The 21865-nt window shown below is 41.9% G+C and overlaps 1 protein-coding gene across 3 annotated transcripts in view; it reads left to right on the top strand.

Moving 5' to 3' along the window:
- Positions 1-21447, top strand: part of SCAF8 (SR-related CTD associated factor 8) — a 77266-nt gene extending 55819 nt beyond the window's left edge. For 2 of the 3 annotated variants that reach the window (XM_038740652.1, XM_038740661.1), the window contains exons 13-20: positions 2346-2446; positions 3544-3657; positions 9466-9622; positions 10660-10790; positions 11625-11769; positions 14572-14640; positions 15132-15350; positions 17198-21447. In XM_038740652.1, coding sequence (XP_038596580.1) covers positions 2346-2446; positions 3544-3657; positions 9466-9622; positions 10660-10790; positions 11625-11769; positions 14572-14640; positions 15132-15350; positions 17198-18660 — 2399 coding nt within the window. In that variant the 3' untranslated portion in view covers positions 18661-21447. The remainder of the gene's footprint in view (positions 1-2345; positions 2447-3543; positions 3658-9465; positions 9623-10659; positions 10791-11624; positions 11770-14571; positions 14641-15131; positions 15351-17197) is intronic. The other variant, XR_005447732.1, reaches the window with a different exon arrangement.
- Positions 21448-21865: the final 418 nt, after the last annotated feature.

Here is a 21865-nt window from a genome sequence, read left to right as displayed (position 1 = left end):
AGAAAATGATCAGGTCATCACTATATTCAACTTGTTAAAATGCCCAGTTTTATATATGTCTGGTTTTTTCAGTGCAGTTACACCTCAAGGGATGAACACCCCACAGTACATGCCATTTGCAGTTACATCTTGCATTACTTGCTGATTTATTTCATTATACTTCAGAGAAGCAGCATGACCTATCACAAAGCCTGAGTTCTAATTCCGACTCCACCCCGAACCTGCTGGGTGACCTTGGACAAATCACTTCACTTCTCTGCGTCCCAGTTACTATATCTGTAAAATAGGGATTCACTTCCTGTTCCTTTATTAGGCTATAAGCCCCATTTGGAATCCAGTTATCTTCACTCAGAAGTATTCTTTGAGTGCTTACTATGTACAGAGCAGTAGTAGTAGTAGTAGCAGTAGTAGTGATTACTGAGTACTTACTGTGTGCAAAGCACTGTTCTAAGCACATTATAATGTCAGACACGTTCCCTGCCCACAACGAGCTCACAGTCCAGGGGGGAAAGTACTGTGGTAATTGCTTGGGAGAGTTCACTACAACAGAATTAGCATGCATGTTCCCTGCCCATTACAAGTTTACAGTCTAGAGGGGGAGGCAGGCATTAAAGTAAAATATCTGCACCCGCACTTAGTATAGTGCTTGGCACATAAGCACTAACAAATGCCATTGTAATTATAATAATAAAAATAGTAATAAACCTGAGCCTCTAATAATACACCCAATCACTGCTTATAAACCAATTCTGTCCACTCTTCCCCACCCACATTCTGAGCTGTTTTCTGCCTGCACTACCCAAGCCTGGCCCCCTTCCCAAGTCCCAGGCTCCAATATTTTTTCTCAGCCAATAGCATCCTGCTGGCCTTCCTCCTTTCCTTTCTGGTTTATAGAGGTATCCCTCTCTCACCCCTACCCCTCAACAGTGGATTTGAGTCCACAGACTGGACTGTGGCAGGGTGGATTGGGCAGCGGTGTAGGCTTGGGAGGGGAGGAGAGTGCATCACCCTTGTCCTATCCACTCAGGTCCTCCCCTATCCCACTCCTTACAGGTCCTCACAGCTTTAGCCAGGGTGGGGAGTTAAAAGCAGGAAAGGAGCCGAGTAAGTTGGGGGAGGGCGAATATTTTTTGAGCATATTTGAGTGTCATTAATGTTAAATCATACTGATACAATTAAAGAGCTGCGGTGGTAAATTTTTATAGAACTTTATAGACAACTATGGGTCTTGGCAGCCCTGCTGGTGCCGCTTCTTCATATTCTGCCTGACAAGTTCATTTGCTCATTGAAATGAAAATGGCTCAAAAGTATGACTCCTCAGTGATTATCGATCCGGTGCTTTGCTCTAGCACAAGGTTCAGGTAAAAATGAATGAATGGCTCAGAATGGATTTCTGTTGTATTGTGTTAACAAATAGGTACTAGTGCAGCAGTTCATTTATATAGCACAAATTTCAGCCCAATTTCTAAAATTTGTCCCAAATTGCAAAACTTCCCATATGGGAGCACAATTCATTCTTTTTCAGTTTATTTTCCCCTGGATCCTGTGTACATCCACTGCCCATAATGTTCATCATCATCACTGGTATTTACTGAGTGTTTACCCTATGCAGAACACTATTCTAAGGGCTTGGGAAAGTACAATAAAGTAAACAGGATCCTTGCTCTCAAGGAGTTGACAGTCTGTTTGAAATAATAAAAGTTGTGGTATTTGTTAAGCACCTAACTGATTATTATGTGTTTACTATGTGCCAAGCACTGTCCCAAGCTCTGGAGTAGATACAAGCTAATCAGGGCCTGTAAGGGGCTCATAGTAGTGGGAAGTGGGGGGCGATGACAGTCATTGAAATTCCATTTTAAAGACGAGGAAACCAAAGTAGAGAGGTTAAATGACTTGCCCATGATCACACAAAAGCGCTTGCGCGCCCCCCCCCCAAAATGGAGCTGGAATTAGAACCCAGGCCCTCTGACTCCCAGGCCTGTCCTCTTTCCACTAGGTCACAGTACTTCTCATCTTTCATTTTAAATCAAAGCATCTACCACTAGATTGTAAGCTCCTTGAGGGCAGGCTAAGCTCCTGGAGGGTACAATCATGTCTACTCACTCTCCTAAGGTTTTCATACAGGAGCTCTGCACACCATGAGCTCTCAGTCTGTACCATTGACATCAAATTGAGCACTTTCTGTACTCGACCTGTTTGTTTTTTGAACAACTATTCTGATTTTGGTACTGTTTTTTGTATTTTCTAATTATTTCTGATGACTTTTATTTGCTACACAGTTTATAAACGTAAAAATATAAGCATAAGTGCAGCCAGTATCAAAACTTGTGATTGTCTCTTGACAGTCTGTAGCACTACTCTCTGGGTTGGCCAAGTAGACAAGAAAGCAACACAACAAGATTTAACCAATCTGTTTGAAGAATTTGGACAGATCGAATCCATTAATGTGAGTATTACTGAGATGTTTGAGTTTTGATGGCTTAATGAAGACCAGAAGGGTTTTTTTAAAATAAATGTATATGAATAAAATTACATGAATAAAAATATGTTCATAGGATAGTTCCCTTCAGGAGCATTTTAATTGAAATGCTTGCAGTTGTACTATTTGTATTCCTTCAGAATGCTCTGTTGCAGTTGAAAACGTTACCATAAAAGCACCCTACGTAGTTAGCAGAAGGTAGCATTTGGTTTAATGTTCTTATTGAAGGTGGCAGCCAAAGTTCAACTGATTTTGTTCTGGTATTGGAAAAAATAATTTAAAAAAAATTCCATAACAATAATAGTCAAGTTCTTTTGAATTTTAATGTAGAGTCTCATTTTTCCTTTCAGGTTTTATATTTGTAAGTTCATACCTAAGTTTGAATTCTAAATGTTTTTATCTTATCAAAGTTACCAAGAGTTAAGTACCACATTTCTGCCTTGTGGCATAAATTTAAACATTTTCTTGGATGCTTAGTGCCATATTCATCTGATTTTGGTGGGTTTTCCTTTGTATTTAAAAACTTGCTTTCAAATTTACTCTGTCGGCCAGTTAAAAGCTACTACAGAACCATGAAGACAGAAAAGGCTACTATAGAACCGTGAAGACAGACTATCTGTAGGTTTATAGTGGAACAGGGAGTTCCACAGTTCTTTCTCTCTATTGCTGAAGCACAAGTCTACTACTCCCAATCACTATTCCAAAATGCCAAACTACATGTGCAGACCCTTTGTTAAGTGAGACTGAGGATGAAGAGGTCAGAGCTCAGGGTTTGGTAATGACCATCACAGAACTTTCTAAGCTCCTTATTCTGGTCTCTGAGTGCCTTTTAAGAAATGCACCAAATCTAGGTTGCCATACTATTGCCATAGCTTTGATGTAGCTAATATGCCTCCTTAGGCATGGCTCGAGCTCAGGAAACACAAGGAAAAGTGGAAAGAAGCTCTCTATCTCCCACCTTAATTTGCTTTCCCCAATTAGAATTGCTTTGATGTTGTAGAGTGGTTCAAATGGCTCACTTCGCTTCTTTCTCCCTCTCGCTCTCTATTTTTATTTTTTACCAGATGATTCCTCCCAGGGGCTGTGCCTATGTCTGCATGGTACATAGACAAGATGCGTATCGGGCTCTTCAGAAACTTAGTTCTGGGTCTTATAAAATTGGATCCAAAGTTATTAAGGTAAGGAATTTCTGCATTATATTGTCCTCAATTGTATTGCTCTTTCCCAAAACCGTAGTACAGTCTGTGCACACAGTAAGCGCTCCATAAATTCCACTGATTGAATACACGTAGCTTTATGTAAACACATTCTAAATAGCTATATAAATAAAAAATGTTCCTGAGCACTAAACACCCTCAAATTTAATGCTGAGTAATGCAATTTGAGATCAGGGATATGCTCATTTTCCTATCCTAATGGGCTTGTGTTCTTCAAACACCTGCTGTAGTGCTCACCGTTTTTGACACTGGGTCAAGTGCACAAGCCACTCAGACATCTTTGGAAGGCCATTTTCTACTTGTAAACAGTCCAGCAAAAATGTAAAGTGAAAACTCAAGTTACGGTAGAGCAGAGTTAATGTATTATTCATATGTAGTTAAAGGTAGTCACTGTGATGAGTTAGGAACCGAAGTCTCTTTTTTATGACCCCTCCTTTACGGTAGGCCGAGTGATAAAAGAGAAAACTGAAAAGCCTCAGAATAGTCACTGGATAAAAAGACTCATTGAAAAAATGATCAGAATTGCTTGGAAGAAGAGTCTTTTAGCATTTATTTTTGGTGTAGTGATTTGTATGCTTCTTCTGCTTCTGTGCTCAAGTTGTAGAGTGCTGCTGATGGAAATCCAGACACCAGGCCGATCTCGTCCCTTGCAATTTCATCCTCACCTACTTTAATTCACTCTGCCTGGCTATAATACTTATCCATCGTTATTAGCACATGTACCCATTGTCCACGCCAGCTGTTCCAGACTCTGTCCTCAAATCCTGTGTCGACTCTTCCCCCCTCCACACCCGCCCCCCCAAGCTCCCTATCTCTTTCCCCTTAATGATCTGGCCATGCACTTTGGTGATAAAATTGAAACCATCAGGTGTGATCTCCTTAAAGTCTCCTGTGTGCCTCTCCATTTCCTCAACGCCAGCTCTCTCCTCGACCCCCTCCAATCTGGCTTCTGTCCCCTACGTTCCACCGATACTGCCCTCTCAAAGGTCACCAGTGACCTCCTGCTTACCAAATCCAATGGCTCCTACTCTATCCAATCCTCCTCGACCTCTCATCTGCCTTTGCCACTGTGGACCACCCCCTTCTCCCTCTATCCAACCTCGGCTTCACAGACTCTGTCCTCTTCTGGTTCTCCTCGTATCTCTCCGGCTGTTCATTCTCAGTCTCTTTTGCAGGCTCCCCCTCTCCCTCCCATCCCCTTACTGTAGGTGTTCCTCACGGGGCAGTTCTTGGTCCCCTTCTGTTCTCTATCTACACTATCTATCTATCTACACTATCTATCTATCTACACTCACTCCCTTGGTGAACTCATTTGCTCCCACGGCTTCAACTATCTTGCCTACGCTGATGACACCCAAATCTACATCTCTGCCCCTTGTTCTCTCTCCCTCCCTTCAGGCTCGTGTCTCCTCCTGCCTTCAAGACATCTCCATCTGGATGTCTGCCCGCCATCTAAAACTCAATATGTCCAAGACTGAACTCCTTATCATCATCATCATCAATCGTATTTATTGAGCGCTTACTATGTGCAGAGCACTGGACTAAGCGCTTGGGAAGTACAAATTGGCAACATATAGAGACAGTCCCTACCCAACAGTGGGCTCACAGTCTAAACGGGGGAGACAGAGAACAAAACCAAACGTACTAACAAAATAAAATAAATAGAATAGATATGTACAAGTAAAATAAATAGAGTAATAAATATGTACAAACATATATACAGGTGCTGTGGGGAAGGGAAGGAGGTAAGAAGGGGGGGATGGAGAGGGGGACGAAGGGGAGAGGAAGGGAGGGGCTCAGTCTGGGAAGGCCTCCTGGAGGAGGTGAGCTCTCAGCAGGGCCTTGAAGGGAGGAAGAGAGCTAGCTTGGCGGATGGGCAGAGGGAGGGCATTCCAGGCCCGGGGGTCGATGGTGGGACAGGCGAGAACGAGGAACGGTGAGGAGATTAGCGGTGGAGGAGCGGAGGGTGCGGGCTGGGCTGGAGAAGGAGAGAAGGGAGGTGAGGTAGGAGGGGGCGAGGTGATGGACAGCCTTGAAGCCCAGGGTGAGGAGTTTCTGCCTGATGCGCAGATTGATTGGTAGCCACTGGAGATTTTGGAGGAGGGGAGTGATATGCCCAGAGCGTTTCTGGACAAAGATAATCCGGGCAGCGGCATGAAGTATGGATTGAAGTGGAGAGAGACACGAGGATGGGAGATTAGAGAGAAGGCTGATGCAGAGCACCGTAGGAACAAACGGACAACAAACAGACGCCTTCACTGCCCGCGACGAGCGCTTACGGCCTCGAGGCGAGCCCCCCCCCCCCCCCCCCCCCCGCCAAGCCCCGGCCCGCTTATCTTCCCTCCCAAACCTTGCCCTCTCCCTGACTTTCCCATCACTGTTGACGGCACTACCTTCCTTCCCGTCTCACAAGCCCGCAACCTTGGTGTCATCCTCGACCCTGCTCTCTCGTTCACCCCTCACATCCAATCCATCACCAGAACCTGCCGTTCTCACCTCTGCAACATTGCCAAGATCTGCTCTTTCCTCTCCATCCAAACCGCTACCCTGCTTGGTTCAATCTCTCATCCTATCCCGACTGGATTACTGCATCAGCCTCCTCTCTGATCTCCCATCCTCCTGTCTCTTCCCACATCAGTCTATACTTCACGCTGCTGCCCAGATCATCTTTGTGCAGAAACGCTCTGGGCATGTTACTCCCCTCCTCAAAAATCTCCAGTGGCTACCAGTCAACCTACGCATCAGGCATAAACTCCTCACTCTCGGCTTCAAGGCTCTCCATCACCTTGCCCCCTTGTACCTCACCTCCCTTCTTTTTTTCTACAGCCCAGCCCACACCCTCCGCTCCTCTGCCACTAACCTCCTCACTGGGCCTCATTCTCGCCTGTCCCGCCATCGATCCCCGGCCCATGTCCTCCCCCTGGCCTGGAATGCCCTCTCTCCGCACATCCGCCAGGCTAGCTCTCTTCCTCCCGTCAAAGCCCTACAGAGAACTCACCTCCAGGAGGCCTTCCCAGACTGAGCCTCCTCCCTCTCCTCCTCCTGCCCCTCCCCCCACCTTACCTCCTTCCCCTCGCCACAGCACTTGTATATATGTTTGTACATATTTATTACTCTATTTTACTTGTACATATTTACAATTCTGTTTATTTTATTTTGTTAATATGTTTTGTTTTGTTCTCAGTCTCCCCCTTCTAGACTGTGAGCCCACTGTTGGGTAGGGACCATCTCTATATGTTGCGAACTTGTACTTCCCAAGCGCTTAGTACAGTGCTCTGCACATAGTAAGCGCTCAATAAATACGATTGAATGAATGAATTTCCTCCCTTTTCCTGCCCCCTCTTCAACTTGCCCATCTTTTCCAGCAATGTCTCCAGAAGAGATCTCCCATCTCCTCTTGTGCATCTGGCCCCATCCCTTTTCCACCTTATAAAAGCACTTTCCCTCTCCCTTCTTCCCTCCCTAACAACCATCTTCAACCATTGAACCATGTGTTTTCTAATGGCTTCTTCCCTACTGCTTTCAAACATGGTCATGTATCACTTTTCCTAATAAAACCCTCCCTTGACCAAACAGCTCCTTCTATTATCATTTCTCATCAGACTCATTGAATGAGGTGCCTGTACCTGCTGCTTCCACTTTCTCTTTTCCAATTCACATCTTGACCCTCTCTAATCAGGCTTCCACCCATTTCTTTCCACAGAAACTGCCCTCTCTAAGGACAACAATGACCTTTTCCTTGCCAGATTCAGTGTTCTCAACTCCATCGTAGGCCCCGTCAGCCTCTCAGCTGCCTCCAAAACTGTCGACCACCACCTTCTTGAAACATTATCCAACCTTGGGTTCAGTGACACTGTCTTCTTCTGGTTCTCCTCCTATTTTTCTGACCACTTCTTCTCAAACTCTTTCACAGTCTCCTCTGCCTCCCATCTTTTAACTGTGGGAGTCCCTCAAGTGTGTTAGTTATGGGTCCCCAGCTATTCTCCATATACACCCACTGCCGTGGAGAACTCATTTGCTCCCAGGGCTTCAACTACTTTCGCTAAACATGTGATTCCCAAATCTACCTCTCCAGCTTTGATCTTTCTCCTTCTGCAGTCTTGTATTTCCTCCTGCCTTCAAGACATTGCTATCTGGAAGTCCTGTTGGCACGTAACTAAACATGTTCAAAACAGAACTCATCTTCCCACCCAAATCCTTTCTTTTCTGTCACTGTAGACAGCACCACCATTTTTCCTGTCTCACAAACCCGTCAGCTTGGCATTAAAATTGACTCATCACTTTCTCTCAACCCACATTTTCAGTCTGACACCAAAGCATGTTTGCCCTGCCTTCATAACATTGCTTAGTACATCACTCCTCTCTCAATCCAAACTACTTCTAGTCTGATTCAAGCACTTGGCATATCTCACCTTGACTACTGCATCAACCTTCTGGCTGACCTCCCTTGCTCCTGCCTCTCCCCACTCCAGTCCATACTTCCCTGTGCTACCTGGATCAGATTTCTAAACCAAGCTCAGTCCACATCTCCCCACAGCTCATGAACCTCCAGTGGTTGTCCATCCCACTTCACATGAGACAGTAATCCTGTATCGTCCTCAGAAATCTCCAGTGGCTACCAGTCAACCTATGCATCAGGCCAGAACTCCTCACCCTCAGCTTCAAGGCTCTCCATCACCTTGCCCCCTCCTACCTCACCTCCCTTCCCTCCTACAGCCCACCCCTCACCCTCCGCTCCTCTGCTGCTAATCTCACTGTGCCTCATTCTCGCCTGTCCCGCCGTCGACCCCCAGCCCCGTCTTCCCCCTGGCCTGGAATGCCCTCCCTCTGCCCATCTGCCAAGCTAGCTCTCTTCTTCCCTTCAAAGCCCTACTGAGAGCTCACCTTCTCCAGGAGGCCTTCCCGGACTGAGCCCCCTCCTTCCTCTCCCTCTCCTCCCCCTCCCCATCCCCCCTGCCTTACCTCCTTCCCCTCCCCACAGCACCTGTATATATGTATATATGTTTGTACGTATTTATTACTCTATTATTTTATTTGTACATATTTATTTTATTTTGTTAATATGCTTAGTTTTGTTGTCTGTCTCCCCCTTCTAGACTGTGAGCCCACTGTTGGGTAGGGACCATCTCTATATGTTGCCAACTTGTACTTCCCAAGCGCTTAGTACAGTGCTCTGCACACATTAAGCGCTCAGTATGATTGAATGAAAGACACTCAATCATTTCTTCTCCCTTCTACCATGCCTCACTTTTCCTACAACAGCTCACTCTGTGCACTTTGTTCCTCTAATGCCTACGTATTCACAGTATCGCTATTTCATCTATCTTGTCTCCATCCTCTTGCTCTCTGGCCTGAAACTCCCTCCCCCTTTATGTAAGACAGACCGCCACTCTCCCCACCTTCAAAGTCTTTTTATAATAACATCTCCTCCAAGAGACCTTCCCTAATTAAGCCTTCTTTTCCCCTATGTCCTCTCCCTTCCTCAGCTAAACACTTGGATTTGTACCTTTTAAGCACCTTGATATTTACTCCACCCTCAGTCCTACAGCACTTATGTAGATGTCTGAAAAGTATATGTGTTAATGTGTCTCCCACTGTTGTATTATACTCTCCCAAGCACTTAGTATAGTGCCCTGCACACAGTAAGCACTCAATAAATACCACTGATTGACTGTGATCGATAGTTGATAATGAAGTGTTTGCCTTTGTTAAGGCTTAATAATATCTTCATAATTATGATCTTTTGACAGTGAACACTTTTTTTTCCAGATTGCTTGGGCCTTAAACAAAGGTGTAAAAACAGAATACAAACAGTTCTGGGATGTGGATCTTGGAGTAACATATATACCATGGGAAAAAGTAAAATTGGATGATCTAGAAGGCTTTGCTGAAGGAGGAATGATTGATCAAGAAACTGTTAATAGTGGTAAGAATTCTTCCAGATCATCTTGCACAAAATAGCCTGAGTGTTGAAAAGCAAATTCAGCCAATGAGCATTTAAAATGATATCACTTTTTGACTTTGATGCAGTATTTTGCTTCTCTTCTTGTTTTGGTACATAGAAGAACCAATGTAATAGATAATATATAATGAAGTAATTAGTTTCACACAAAACAGATGTGTAAGCACTTAGTATAGTAAGCACTTAATAAATACGATTGAATATGAAACCAGTACCTTTACAACATCTCTAGAATGTGCTCCTTCCTCTCCATCCAGGATCCAAGTACTTATCCTGTTCCACTTTGACTACTGCATCAGCGTCCTTGTTGACCTCCTGGCATCCTATCTCTCCCCTCTTCAGTCCAAACTTCATTTTGCTGCACAGTTCATTTTTCTAAGTACAGTTCAGGCCATGTCTCCCCACTCCTCAAGAACCTCCAGTGGTTGCCCATCCCCCTCGGCATCAAACAGAAACCCCTTAAAGCTCTTCCTCTCCTACCATACTTCACTGTTCTCCTACAACCCAACCACTACACTTTGCTCCTCTAATGCCCACATACTTATTGTACTTTAGTCTTGTCTTTCTCACCATTGACCCTTCTCCGAAGTTCTCCCCTGGGCTTGGATTTCCTTCCTCCTTCATATTTGACAGACCAATACTCTCCCCACTTTCGAAGCCCTGTTAAAATCACCTCTCCAAGAGACCTTCTGTGACGAATCCTTCATTTCCTCTCTTTTCTGCATCAACACTGCACTTTGATCTATACCCCCCTAAGTACTTGATATTCACCCCAGCGCCATATCACTTAAGGACGTATCCCAGTGCTTGCCCATTTGCCTTATCTGTAATTCATTTTAATGACTGTCTCCACCTCTGAACCGAAAGCACCTCATGGACAGGGATCATGTCAAACAGCATGATTATGTGGTACTCTTCGAAATATTTAATACAGTGCTCTGCACACAGAGAGTGCTTAGTAGATACCATTGATTAATTCATTGATTACTTGATTTGTTTAGATTGGGAAACTGTGAAGAGCACAGAGCCTGCCAAAGAGACTGTCCCTACTACTCAAAGTACAACAGTTGAAAAGACTACAGTGGTAACAACACAGACAGAGACATACACTCAGCCTGTTGCTATGCTGCAGGTTAGTACTGTATGTTTGTTCTATGTTTTATTATATGAAAAAGTACAGACATAGTCCACATTAGACTAGAGAGTACTGTACTTTTGTTCTATGTTTTATTATATGAAAAAGTACATAGTCCACATTAGACTAAAGTGGAGACTTAATAACTTTGCAAGCTAAAGAATTTTGCACCCTTTCCCTTTTTAACTTTACTCCCTTCATTCTCAAGTTGGAGCAAATCAAAAAGTAAGAAATTTAAGTTCTCATTGAAAATGATGGTTGAGCCTTGGTCCTGAGAATTCAGGGCTGATAACTTGGGCGAAGGGATCGATTAGTGTTTTAGTGCTTTGGACATTTTACTTGTCTTCCCTTCTCTTTGCCAGTTGTGTTCCCACGAGGGCATAGGGTGCAAAAAAAGTATGTGGGCAGGGGTGCAGCACATTACAACATATATGAGAATGTTTTTTATGTGATGATTCATTTGTCTCCTGAGTGCCCTCAGCATAGTGCCGACGCTACAGTGAGCACCACAGACCAGCAGGTGATCCTTAGGAGCTGCTCTGTTCAATGCCACCCACTTTAGAGAGCTATTTTTCGAGATTCCTGCTTGGTCTGTTCACCACCTGGAATACCCTCGGGGGTGCCTGATGGTCTAGTTGGTGCCCGTTGGTATAGCCCCAGCACATATTCCTTTACTTACAGAGTCAGGACTAGAACTCAGGTCTCTTGATTCCCAGAGTCAATTAGGCCTGGTTTGGAAATGACAGAATAAACTAGCAGCCTTTGTTTTCCATTGTTGTAATTGTTGTGCTGGTAAAGTGAAGTGTATGTATTTTTTTTAATCCCCAAAAGATTCCAGTCACTCCAACTGTACCTGCTGTGAATTTAGTGCCACCCACATTTCCTGTATCAATGTCAGTTCCTCCACCTGGATACAGTTCAATCCCACCACCTCCTTTCTTGCGTGCAAGTTTCAACCCTTCACAGCCACCTCCTGGTAAGGAATTCGTTTTCACCATATTAACCGTTACTTTAAAGCATTTAATGCTTTATAATGGATGTTTACTGCCTTAATTCTTGTTTCATTTCAAAGGACTCTCTTTTGTTGGAGTTAATTTTAAAGTGTGCCTTGAAATTCCCTCAGAGCTCTGTTCATTCGCTATTTATATAGCAAATGATATCCCTCCATATCAAATGCAAACACCTGAACTTCGCCTTTTGAACACCTCTCACTCCAGCCATGTTTGCCTCTTTGTGACTGCTGCTCTGATCTTTGCCCAAGCCCTCCATAGTTGAGGAGCAGGCTAGCCATTGTATATTCCAAGCCCTGGTCTTCTAAGGAATCGTGGAGAAACTAAAAATTTTGTTTGTCTTCACCTGGGTACTCTCGACCCTAGGTTCCCTCTTCAGGACCCACTGCTTCTTTAAAAACACAAAAGCAAACCAGAACAATGTGCCTTCTTATTTCCATTCTGCTGAGCCAGAGGAAAAAAGGTATAAAGATGACACTTCATCCTGTTTGGGTGGCCACACCATGCGCAGGGGAGGAGAATGTTTTCAGTACATAAAAAGTCTACAAATCGGTGGTATTTATTTGAGTGCTTTCTATGTTCCAGAGCACTGTACCAAGCTCTTGGGAGAGTACAATACAACAGAGTTGGTAGACACATTCCCTGATACATGTGTAAGTGCTGTAGCGCTCAGGGCGGGGTGAAGACCAAATGCCCAAAGTGTGTAATTCCAAGTGCATCAACAGTACAAACCTGAGAAAGGGAAAAATGCAAAGTTGAAAAAAATGCATAGGAGCAAAAAACAGTGGAGAAGATTTGGAGTAGTGGATGGCATTGAGAATTGAAAGGCTTTAGATGGGTGGGAGAGTATTTTGAAAGTTTAGGAGAGGTGGACAACTGGTCCATCTACATCAAATTGGTTATCAGTGACCTTTTCTGAATATTAGAATCATTCATTTCTCGTCTCATTACATTGTGTTTTGCTGTTACCCCTTGTCATCTGTGTGCTTGTCCAAAGTTACTAAATTCTTCCTCTTAAAAAGAAACTTGTACTTCCCAAGCGCTTAGTACAGTGCTCTGCACACAGTAAGTGCTCAATAAATACAATTGAATGAGTGAATGAAACTCTGCCTTATTTTAAAACAAAACCCAGTTTCAAGAGGTTTTTGATTTTTTGTTTTTCTTTACACTACACTGAGCTTCAGTCCTTGGTGCTTACCTTCCTGGTACCAATTTACCTTTTAATTAGCTACATTTGTATGTTCAGTGAGTAGTATGTATTAAGCACTTAACTCTGTGCAGCCTACTTTACAAAGTGCTTGGAATCATACAATAAGGTTAGGGTAAATGGTCCCTGCCCTCAAGGAGCTTGAAATCTAGTGGGGGACAGAGACACTAAAAAAATTAGATAGGAAGAATCAATAGAGTGTAAATATATGTTCATAAATGTAGTGATGATGATGGTGGCATTTGTTACATGCTTAGTATGCATCAAGCACTGTTCTAAGCGCTGGTGTAGATGGACGCTAATTAGGTTGGACACATTAGTTTACAGGACACACCGTAAGCCCCTCTCTTACATGGGGCTCGCAGTCTTAATCCCCATTTTACAGATGTGGTAATAGAGGCACAGAGAAGTTAAGTGACTTGCCCAGGGTTCCACAGCAGACCAGTGGTGGAGCCGGGATTAGAACCCAGTTTCTTCTTATTTCCAGGCCCATGCTCTATTCACTAGACCATGCTGCTTCTATGACCTGGACTAGCTTTGTTTGTGCTCAGCTTGGGACTTCTCTTGGACAATGCCGTTCTGTCCAGGGCAGCTCAGCCTGTCATTTTTCAAACCATGGAGAGTTCTACCCTGTTCTGTTTGTGATGTGAAAGAGGAGAGTGTGTTGGAATTAGACAAGGGCATGGAAGTTGAGCTTGGTGGGTCAAGTCTCATACTCCAGCTCTCACTGACTTGCCATTTGTCTACATTCTTTGAATTCTATTTTTCATAGTGAAAAGCAGTGGAAAACTCAATGGGAAAATTACTGAAATTGGAATACTGTTTTGTTTATGATCTAAAATGGTTTTAGTATCCCTGATCAAATGGAAAATGGATAGATCCAAAGCAACATTCTCTTTAGTGTAAAGTAACTGATCATTTCCTAGCAATTCCCTGCTATTCTGAAGTTATGGACCCCTAATTTGATTAATTGCATTGCACCTATTACCTATCCAAAGAAATATGTTGATTTGGGCTTTTAAGTACAACATACAATGTTTAAACTGAGGAGGCAGCTTGTTGTTCTTCAGCTGTAATGAATGGGAGGAGTGAGACTGGAAAAAGAAGAGAAATGACTTCTTTAACCTAAGAGTTGAAGCACATTGCTGTGACTTGGAGTTTTTCTGTTAGTTGATTATGACAGCACACAGCCCAGTATTTTTGGTCATGAACTGAAATTGATCAGAATTCAGTAGTTCTCATAGGACTTCTCCAAGATTCTTTCAGTTCCCAGAAATGGAACACAATGGAACTATTTATAGTTAAGAAACAGCAAAAAACAAAACTTTGAAAAATATCATAGCCAGCATTTTTAAAACTATAGAATATGATTATGCAGTTTAAGTAGAATTAAATTATCATGGGTGAGCTTTTTAATACACTTGGAAATGGCAAATTTACAGAAATAATCATTTTCCGAAAATGCTGAGTGAATCATCAGCGTAGAGATACATTATCCATTTCTAGATTTAGAATACTTTTTTATGAGTGTGGTTCAATATTTGGTCTCATGTTTAACCAGGTTTCATGCCTCCTCCAGTTCCACCACCTGTTGGGCCACCACCTACTATTCCACCAGTTGTACCAACATGTGAGTGTGTTAATTTTACAGTTTCCTTTATTCGTGGAAATGTGGCCATGTCATGCCCCATTATTTATCAGCTCCCCAAGCCTATTTTTTTTTAATTATGCATTTTACCCAAATATTTATTTTAAATTGGGAGGGAGACAGTTCACGCACTCTCTTCCTCCACATCTGTGCTGTGTACTTTTGAAATTGAAAGAGTAAGCTATGATATTAGTTATCCTTGATTTTTAAATAGTTTTTTTGTAGTGCTTCTAAACTGATCGTTTCTTCTCACATTATTTCTCTTCAGATTATTCTATAAAATGGAATATACTTAGTTGGTATTTACTCACCTCCTGAAAGAAACTATCTAAAATTTAGATCAACAAATGCTGAGATTTCAAACCAAAAAAAAGTTAAAAAGCGCACTCAGAATTTATGTACCTATCAAATGAGTGTTTAATGCAAATTCCCTCAACAGAGTGCTTGATTGGTTTCCTTTTTTCCTGTAACAGCTTTAGGGCAACCCCCACTATCTATTACTTCGGAGACGCTGAAAGATGTTCCTTACAGTAGCCTTGTTTTACCAGTTGGTTCGGTTTCTAGCAGTCTGGTAACTCAGACCTTGACAGCTGGAAGTGTTTTTAATCCTCCAAGTCACCAAACAGAAGCAGATGAGAAAGGGTCACATCTCCCAGACCATCAGATTTCTTCTAGTGAATGCACCAGATCAGGTAAGGTCATCCGAACGAGACATTTAACTCTGAAAATCCTTCCACCTCCTCGCTCAAAATTTTTCCTCCTTCAGTACTCCATGTGGTACTTCCCACTAGATTTGGCCTGAGTTATAGGATTGGTTTCCATGTCCCAGACGGTGGGTGAGGTGTAGGAGATGGTGAAAGCCCACAAAAATATAAACACCAATGATATGGTGGGGCTCCTCTCCAGTCTTGCAAAAGTGTCCCATGTTCTTTGCCAAAAAGAGAGAATTGGATAAGCATTCTGAGGTATTTTCTGCCTGCTGCTGCTGAAAAAAGATACCTGACTTAGATGCCTTAAAATACCACTACATAATAGTAATAATATTTATGGTATTCATTAAGCACTTACTGTGTGCCAGGCAATGCACTAAGTACTGGGATGGATATAAGCAAATTGGGATGTCCCGTGTGGGGTTCACAGTCTCGATCCCCATATTACAGATGAAGCACAGGGATGTGAAGTTACTTGCCCCATGTCACACAGCTGACAAATAGTGGAGTCAGGATTAGAACCCGTGACTGCAATGGCAGGTAACCAGGTTGTTAAAGCCAAAGCTGGTCTAATTATTTTCAATGTTGAGCATGGTTAAGAAGTTGACTTTGAATTTTTAGCTTCACCGGTACATAATGTTTTCTGAAGGAATTATATCTCCAGTAGAAAGAAATTCCCGGGAATTTTCACAGTAGATATTTTCATGTATGTAGTCATTAGCTCACATAGTGTAATTAAAACATTCATAATTATCTTCAAGCTCATAAAGTCAAGAGCGTGACATAATGCAGATGTCCGTTTTTTGAGCTACCGTTCGTACCTCTTGGGAAAATTTAGTATTCAATGAAACATCTTGCATTATCCAGTATAATATACGAAGTCATTGACCACAAACTTGAATTTAGTTTATAGAACTGAAATCGATGTCTTGGTTGGTGAGGCATTTTACCCGTTAACTATTTCAACATAATAACAGTAATAATTATAATAATGTTGGTATTTGTTAAGCACTTACTATGTGCCAAACACTGTTCAAAACACTGATAGATACAAAGTAATCAGGTTGTCCCACATGGGGCTCACAGTCTTAATCCCCATTTTACAGATGAGGGAACTGAGGCACAGAGAAGTTAAGTGACTTGCCCAGAGTCACACAGCTGACAGGTGAGGGAGCAGGGATTAGAACCCATGACCTCTGACTCCCAAGCCCATGCTCTTACCACTAAGCCATGCAGCTTCTCTTAGCCATCTTTTCCTCTTGCTGAGAACTTGAATTTCCTTTATCAATCAGTCATATTTATCATGTTCATTGAGTGCTAGCTATGTGCAGAGCACTTTACTAAGCACTTGGGAGAGTATAATACAACAGAATTAGCAGACATGTTACCTGCCCATAACGAGCTTACTTATTCCTTTATTTGCAAGGCTGGAGGCAAATGAAGTGCATATGTAGTATTTTAAAGAAGTATAAAGGGTGACAATTAGTATAAATGCATTCAATATTCCACTGAAATACTTTGATTTTGATCCTGAATGATTGGCTATGACACCGAGCACACACTGGTACTCAATGAATAGCATTTGATGGTAACATTATGAACCATTTAATGTGTACTTGGCCTTGGTTTTTTACTTTGTAAAAATAGTTTTGCCAATGCAAAATTTCAGCAGAAAAATAATTCCATTATAATAGCCTCCCGATTGTTGGAAACTGTTTTACCTCTGGTGAGTGCAGTTTTTATTGCAACCTATTAAATCCTCTCTATTCAAAACAAAACAACCCACCGAGAAAAAAGTAACAACAGCAGTTGTTCCCTTTTCATTTCAGTGATTCACAATGATGTTTCCAGTAGCTCTGGAATTATGGGAGGGCAGCTTCCAAATGTGTCTAGCAGTTCCGGAGTTCCGGGAGCCCAGCTACCATCTGTGACCAGCAGTTCTGGAATCCTGGGAGCACAGGCACCAAATGTGTCCAGCAGTTCTGGAATTCTGGGAGCACAGGCACCACCAAACGTTCCAAATAATTCTGGAATCCTGGGAGTACAGCCACCAAATGTCTCAAGTAGCTCTGGATTACTTGGGCTACCTCCACCAAATATTTCTAGTAGTTCAGGACTTCTGGGAATTCAGCCACCAAGTGTCCCAAGTAGTTCTGGACTTCTCGGAGCCCAGATGCCAACTGGGGCTCAGAATATGCCTCATTTAAATATTACTACTCAAAGGATGCCTGGGATACCAATTCTAGATATTCGTCCAGGACTAATTCCACAGTCCCCTGGACCAAGATTTCCATTGATTCAACCTGGAATTCCACCCCAGCGAGGCATTCCTCCTCCAACAATTCTTGACCCATCTCTTCATCCACCTCCCCGCGGTCCTTTCCCGCCAGGAGATATTTTCAGTCCGGCTGAGAGACCGTTCATAAATCCTGCCAGGCAGAATCTCGATAGTCTCTCTAATCCCGAGAAAAGGCTGTCCCTTGGGAGCGAGACTATCCAGCAGGAAGGAGATCGAGATTATCGCTTTCCTCCGGTAGAAAACAGGGAGAGCCTCAATAGGCCACCGCCAGTGGATGTGAGAGATGTAGCGGGCCGGCCCGTAGATCCAAGAGAAGGTCCTGGGAGGCCTCCAATAGATGGAAGGGAACATTTCGGAAGATCGCATATAGAGATGAGAGAGAATCTCGCAAGACCGGGGCTAGATAATCTCGGGCGAAGAGATCATTTTGCTTTCAGTGCCGACAAGCCCTGGGTGCCTAGAGGAGATTTTGATGAGAGGGAGCATCGGGTGCTCCCTCTCTACGGTGGTCCAAAGGCCTTCCATGAAGACCGAAGCAGATTTCGTCATGCAAACTTCAGATTTGATCCAAGAAGTGGTACCATTTGGAACCGAGGATTTGGCCAAGATATTCACAGAGATTTTGATGACCGCAGAAGACCCTGGGAAAGACAGAGGGATAGGGATGACAGAGATTTTGATTTCTGCAGAGAAATGAATGGGAATCGCTTTGGAAGAGACAGACTGCAGAACAGTTGGGTCCCCCCTCCACATCCACGGGCTTTTGATTATTTCGAAGGGGCTGCTTCTCAACGCAAGGCCGATAATGTGCCCCAGATAAATGGCGAAAACATTGAGACTGACACTCAACCACCACCTGTGCCAGTGCCGAATGATCCTGAACTTTTTGAAAAAATCACATCTTCAAGTGAGATAAAGAAAGAGAAGAATGACACAGAAGCTGATATAGAAAATGACCCAGTGGTAGAAAGCACAGAAACTGAGGGGACATAATCATCACTCAGTAGGTAAAAGATACCTTTTGTAAAGTTGTCATCTCTCTGTAATAGATTGTGGCTGACTGGACCGTAGTAGATCTCTTATGTCTGCCAGGATTAAGTTAATCTGATGATGTTCATGTGCATCTTTCACTTAAATAATTGTACAACTGACTTGTATAGACACTGTTTTTAATTTGAACATGGTAGGTAAACATTTTTTTATTTCTCTGATAAAATGCAAATGTTGCCCCGAGATACTTTTAACTTCAAAAAGATGAATAACAGCTTGTCAAACAAAGACTTCCTATGGAAGAAAGTGAAATTTTTAGCTACTACCATTAGGTTGGATATGGAAATTGATATACTTGAAAACAACAGGTGTTTGGTGTATCTTGTCCATGTTTTTAGGCTGCTGCAGAATTTTAAAGTATAGACAAAGCTGTGATATTTTATGTTCCTGCTATTTGGCAAAAAAAAAAAAAAAGGAAGCAAAGACTGGCTCTGGTTATTTGAGGAGCACAATACAGAGATTTAAAACGCAAAGTGATTTTGTAAATCTACACTATGGTCTCTGTAATCTCCGAAGTAAGTGTCTGTGATTTTGTTCCTCGTACTATAGTAAGTAAAAAAGAAAAAGAAAAAAAAACATATAAACAAAAATGAAAACCGTACGCTTCAATGTTGGGTGAATTTTGTTTTTAGATGCCAATAAAACATATTTGTTTGATAACAGTGTTCTAGGCATTGTATTTTTTTAAACCTACAATTTATGATTAAAACTCTGGATCAGCAGCAGTACATGCTTTAGTTGTTCCAAAAGGTTGATGTTACTTTTGTAAGATCAATGCAAGAACAGTGCCGTAGAAAAAGCATGTACTTTTATATTGGAAACCATGCAGTCTTATTAGAATGTGTATATAATTTATGTATGTACATACTGATTATGTAAACTGTATGTAGATATTTCTATTTCTCTGGGTGTCTGTACTCATGCACATACTCACAGAGAAAAATAGGAAGTTGAATAAAAATTTAGATGATAGACGGTTTAACACCTGTTAGCAAGAAAATTAGAGAAAATGAATTCTTTCAAAATCTGAATTACCCATGCTCATAGTTATAGTTCTTAAAACTTTGAGAAGGTGGAACCTGCAACACCGTAAGGAAATACATTAGGAGTTTGGCTTAACTCTTCTAAAACTAGCTATGCATGAAGCCAAATTTCAAGCAGATCTTTGCTTGTCTTGTTTTTGTAATGTGTTTGGTGTTCTGGATAGATAGTGGTACTATTAAATTACTTACTGGTTATTTGCTTGCAGTGACTTTCTGAAGTCCAGAATTGTTGCACGGAAAGTATAATTATGTTGTTGGATTTTTAAAAAAGTTTCTACCAGAAAATGAGTGGACTGCGTATTTTGGAGGCTTATTGGCAAAATAGAACCTCTGATTAACATTATGCAGATGAACCTCCAAGGTAAATCAAATAGTGGTAGTGTTTTTTATATTTTACCTATTTTGTTCCTTGTATCTTTCCCTTTGTGTTTTATTATATCCACTAGCGATCAAGGAGGTGCGCTAGAAGGAAGCTTTCTTCTAATGAGTTGTCCCTAGAATTTATCTTTCGTACCCAGATCCCAAAGTAATAATTTGCCATCTGAAGTTTCTTTGTAAAAGTGAGCAATAATTCAGCCACAAAAAGTCATCTTTCTCTTTCCAGAAAATAGCATAGGCTATTTGATTTACTTTTCTTAGATGGAGGAAGGATAAAACTAGATTGGCCTTTATCTCTCAGAGCACTCAATCCCTTGACTAGCATGTTCTGAGATTTGAAGTTTGCTGTTGGGGAGGGGCTAGAGGGAGGGGGATAACTGTGACACTTGAATGTGAGGTTCAAAATTTCAGCATACAGAAAAGCTAGTTGACTTGCACATTAAAGAAGAAACTTCATTTTTTATGGTGACAGTTCAGTTTCTTAGTGAGCAGTTTCTCTTAAAGAAACTGTTTTTGGATGCATTTACAATTCTTAAAAAGTCTGGGCAGTGAACCCCATGTGTATTAATTAGCAATGAGACATCATAAGCCTTGCTGAGGGTCTGACTTCCAGGCTTTGCATCTCCCAAGGGCTATATTCTACCTGCTCTTAAGGACAGAGTGTGTTCAGAAGTACCCTGGTTCGAAGCGTGCTTGGGCTAAAGGTGTTCGATCATGTAGTCTTGTTCAGGAATCCAGCAAGTATGCGTAATTTTGTCAAGTTTCTCATTTTTGTGCTTTTTATTTTGATCTTGGTTTGACAGTTTTAAAGGGGTAGATGGTTTTTAACTAAGGACATTCTCATTCATCATACGGAGATCCAGAACTGGGAACATTACAGTAGTTTTGCCTTGCCAATTGTCTATGCTTGGAAAGGGGATAGAAAAATTTGCCTCTTTTGACAAGAGTACGTCGGAGTTGATTTGTACTTACTAATTCCTTGTTGCTTGTGCACACTGAACACATTTCTGTATATTTTGATGCTTGAAGCTTCCAGAGGAAATTCCACTCTCAAGAAAGGGGGCTAAATGGTGAAGGAGACTAAGTTCTGTACCCAACTACATGATTTCATTCATTTGCAGTTTGCTGGGAGTGGCAGGATGGTTGGGTTTCCTGCAATGTGTATTAGTCAAGTAGTTAATTGCTAATTTTTTAACATGTTTGTAAATGTCTTAACATTTCATTGGCGTTTTGTTCCTAGAATAGATGTACATTGTTGCCAAGAGTTGTTATCATTATTATGTAGAATAAAAGTTGATTGTACAGCAAAGGAGTCTTTAGGTGCATAATGTTATAGAGAGAGTGTTCGTATTTTTTAACTTTGCTTCTTTACAGAGGGTAGATAAATGCTACTGAAAAACTAACACTGAAAGAAAGGGTCTGAGGTCAATCATTTATCCAACTTTGGAAATAGAATTTTCTTTTTAATTAAAATTCTGCTGTTGAAAATGAGCATGTGTGTATGTGTTTACACACACACACACAAACATACACATAAATACTCTGGCTATTTAAGATCTCACCCTCTTTCTAAAGCAGTATACTAGTCCTATTTTGTTGAGTATATTTGCAACGTCCATCTGTGTGAATGGTCCAGTCATTTCCATTTTAATTTTTTTCACTTACGATAAATATTAACTTCACTATGAAAAGCTATTGAGTGAACTGGTTTTCAAATTAAAGGTAAC

The sequence above is a fragment of the Tachyglossus aculeatus genome, chromosome 2, assembly GCF_015852505.1.
Source record: "Tachyglossus aculeatus isolate mTacAcu1 chromosome 2, mTacAcu1.pri, whole genome shotgun sequence".
Lineage (NCBI taxonomy): Eukaryota > Metazoa > Chordata > Mammalia > Monotremata > Tachyglossidae > Tachyglossus > Tachyglossus aculeatus.
The sequence above is the reverse complement of the archived record's forward strand: the minus strand, read 5'-3'. Positions and strand labels throughout refer to the sequence as shown.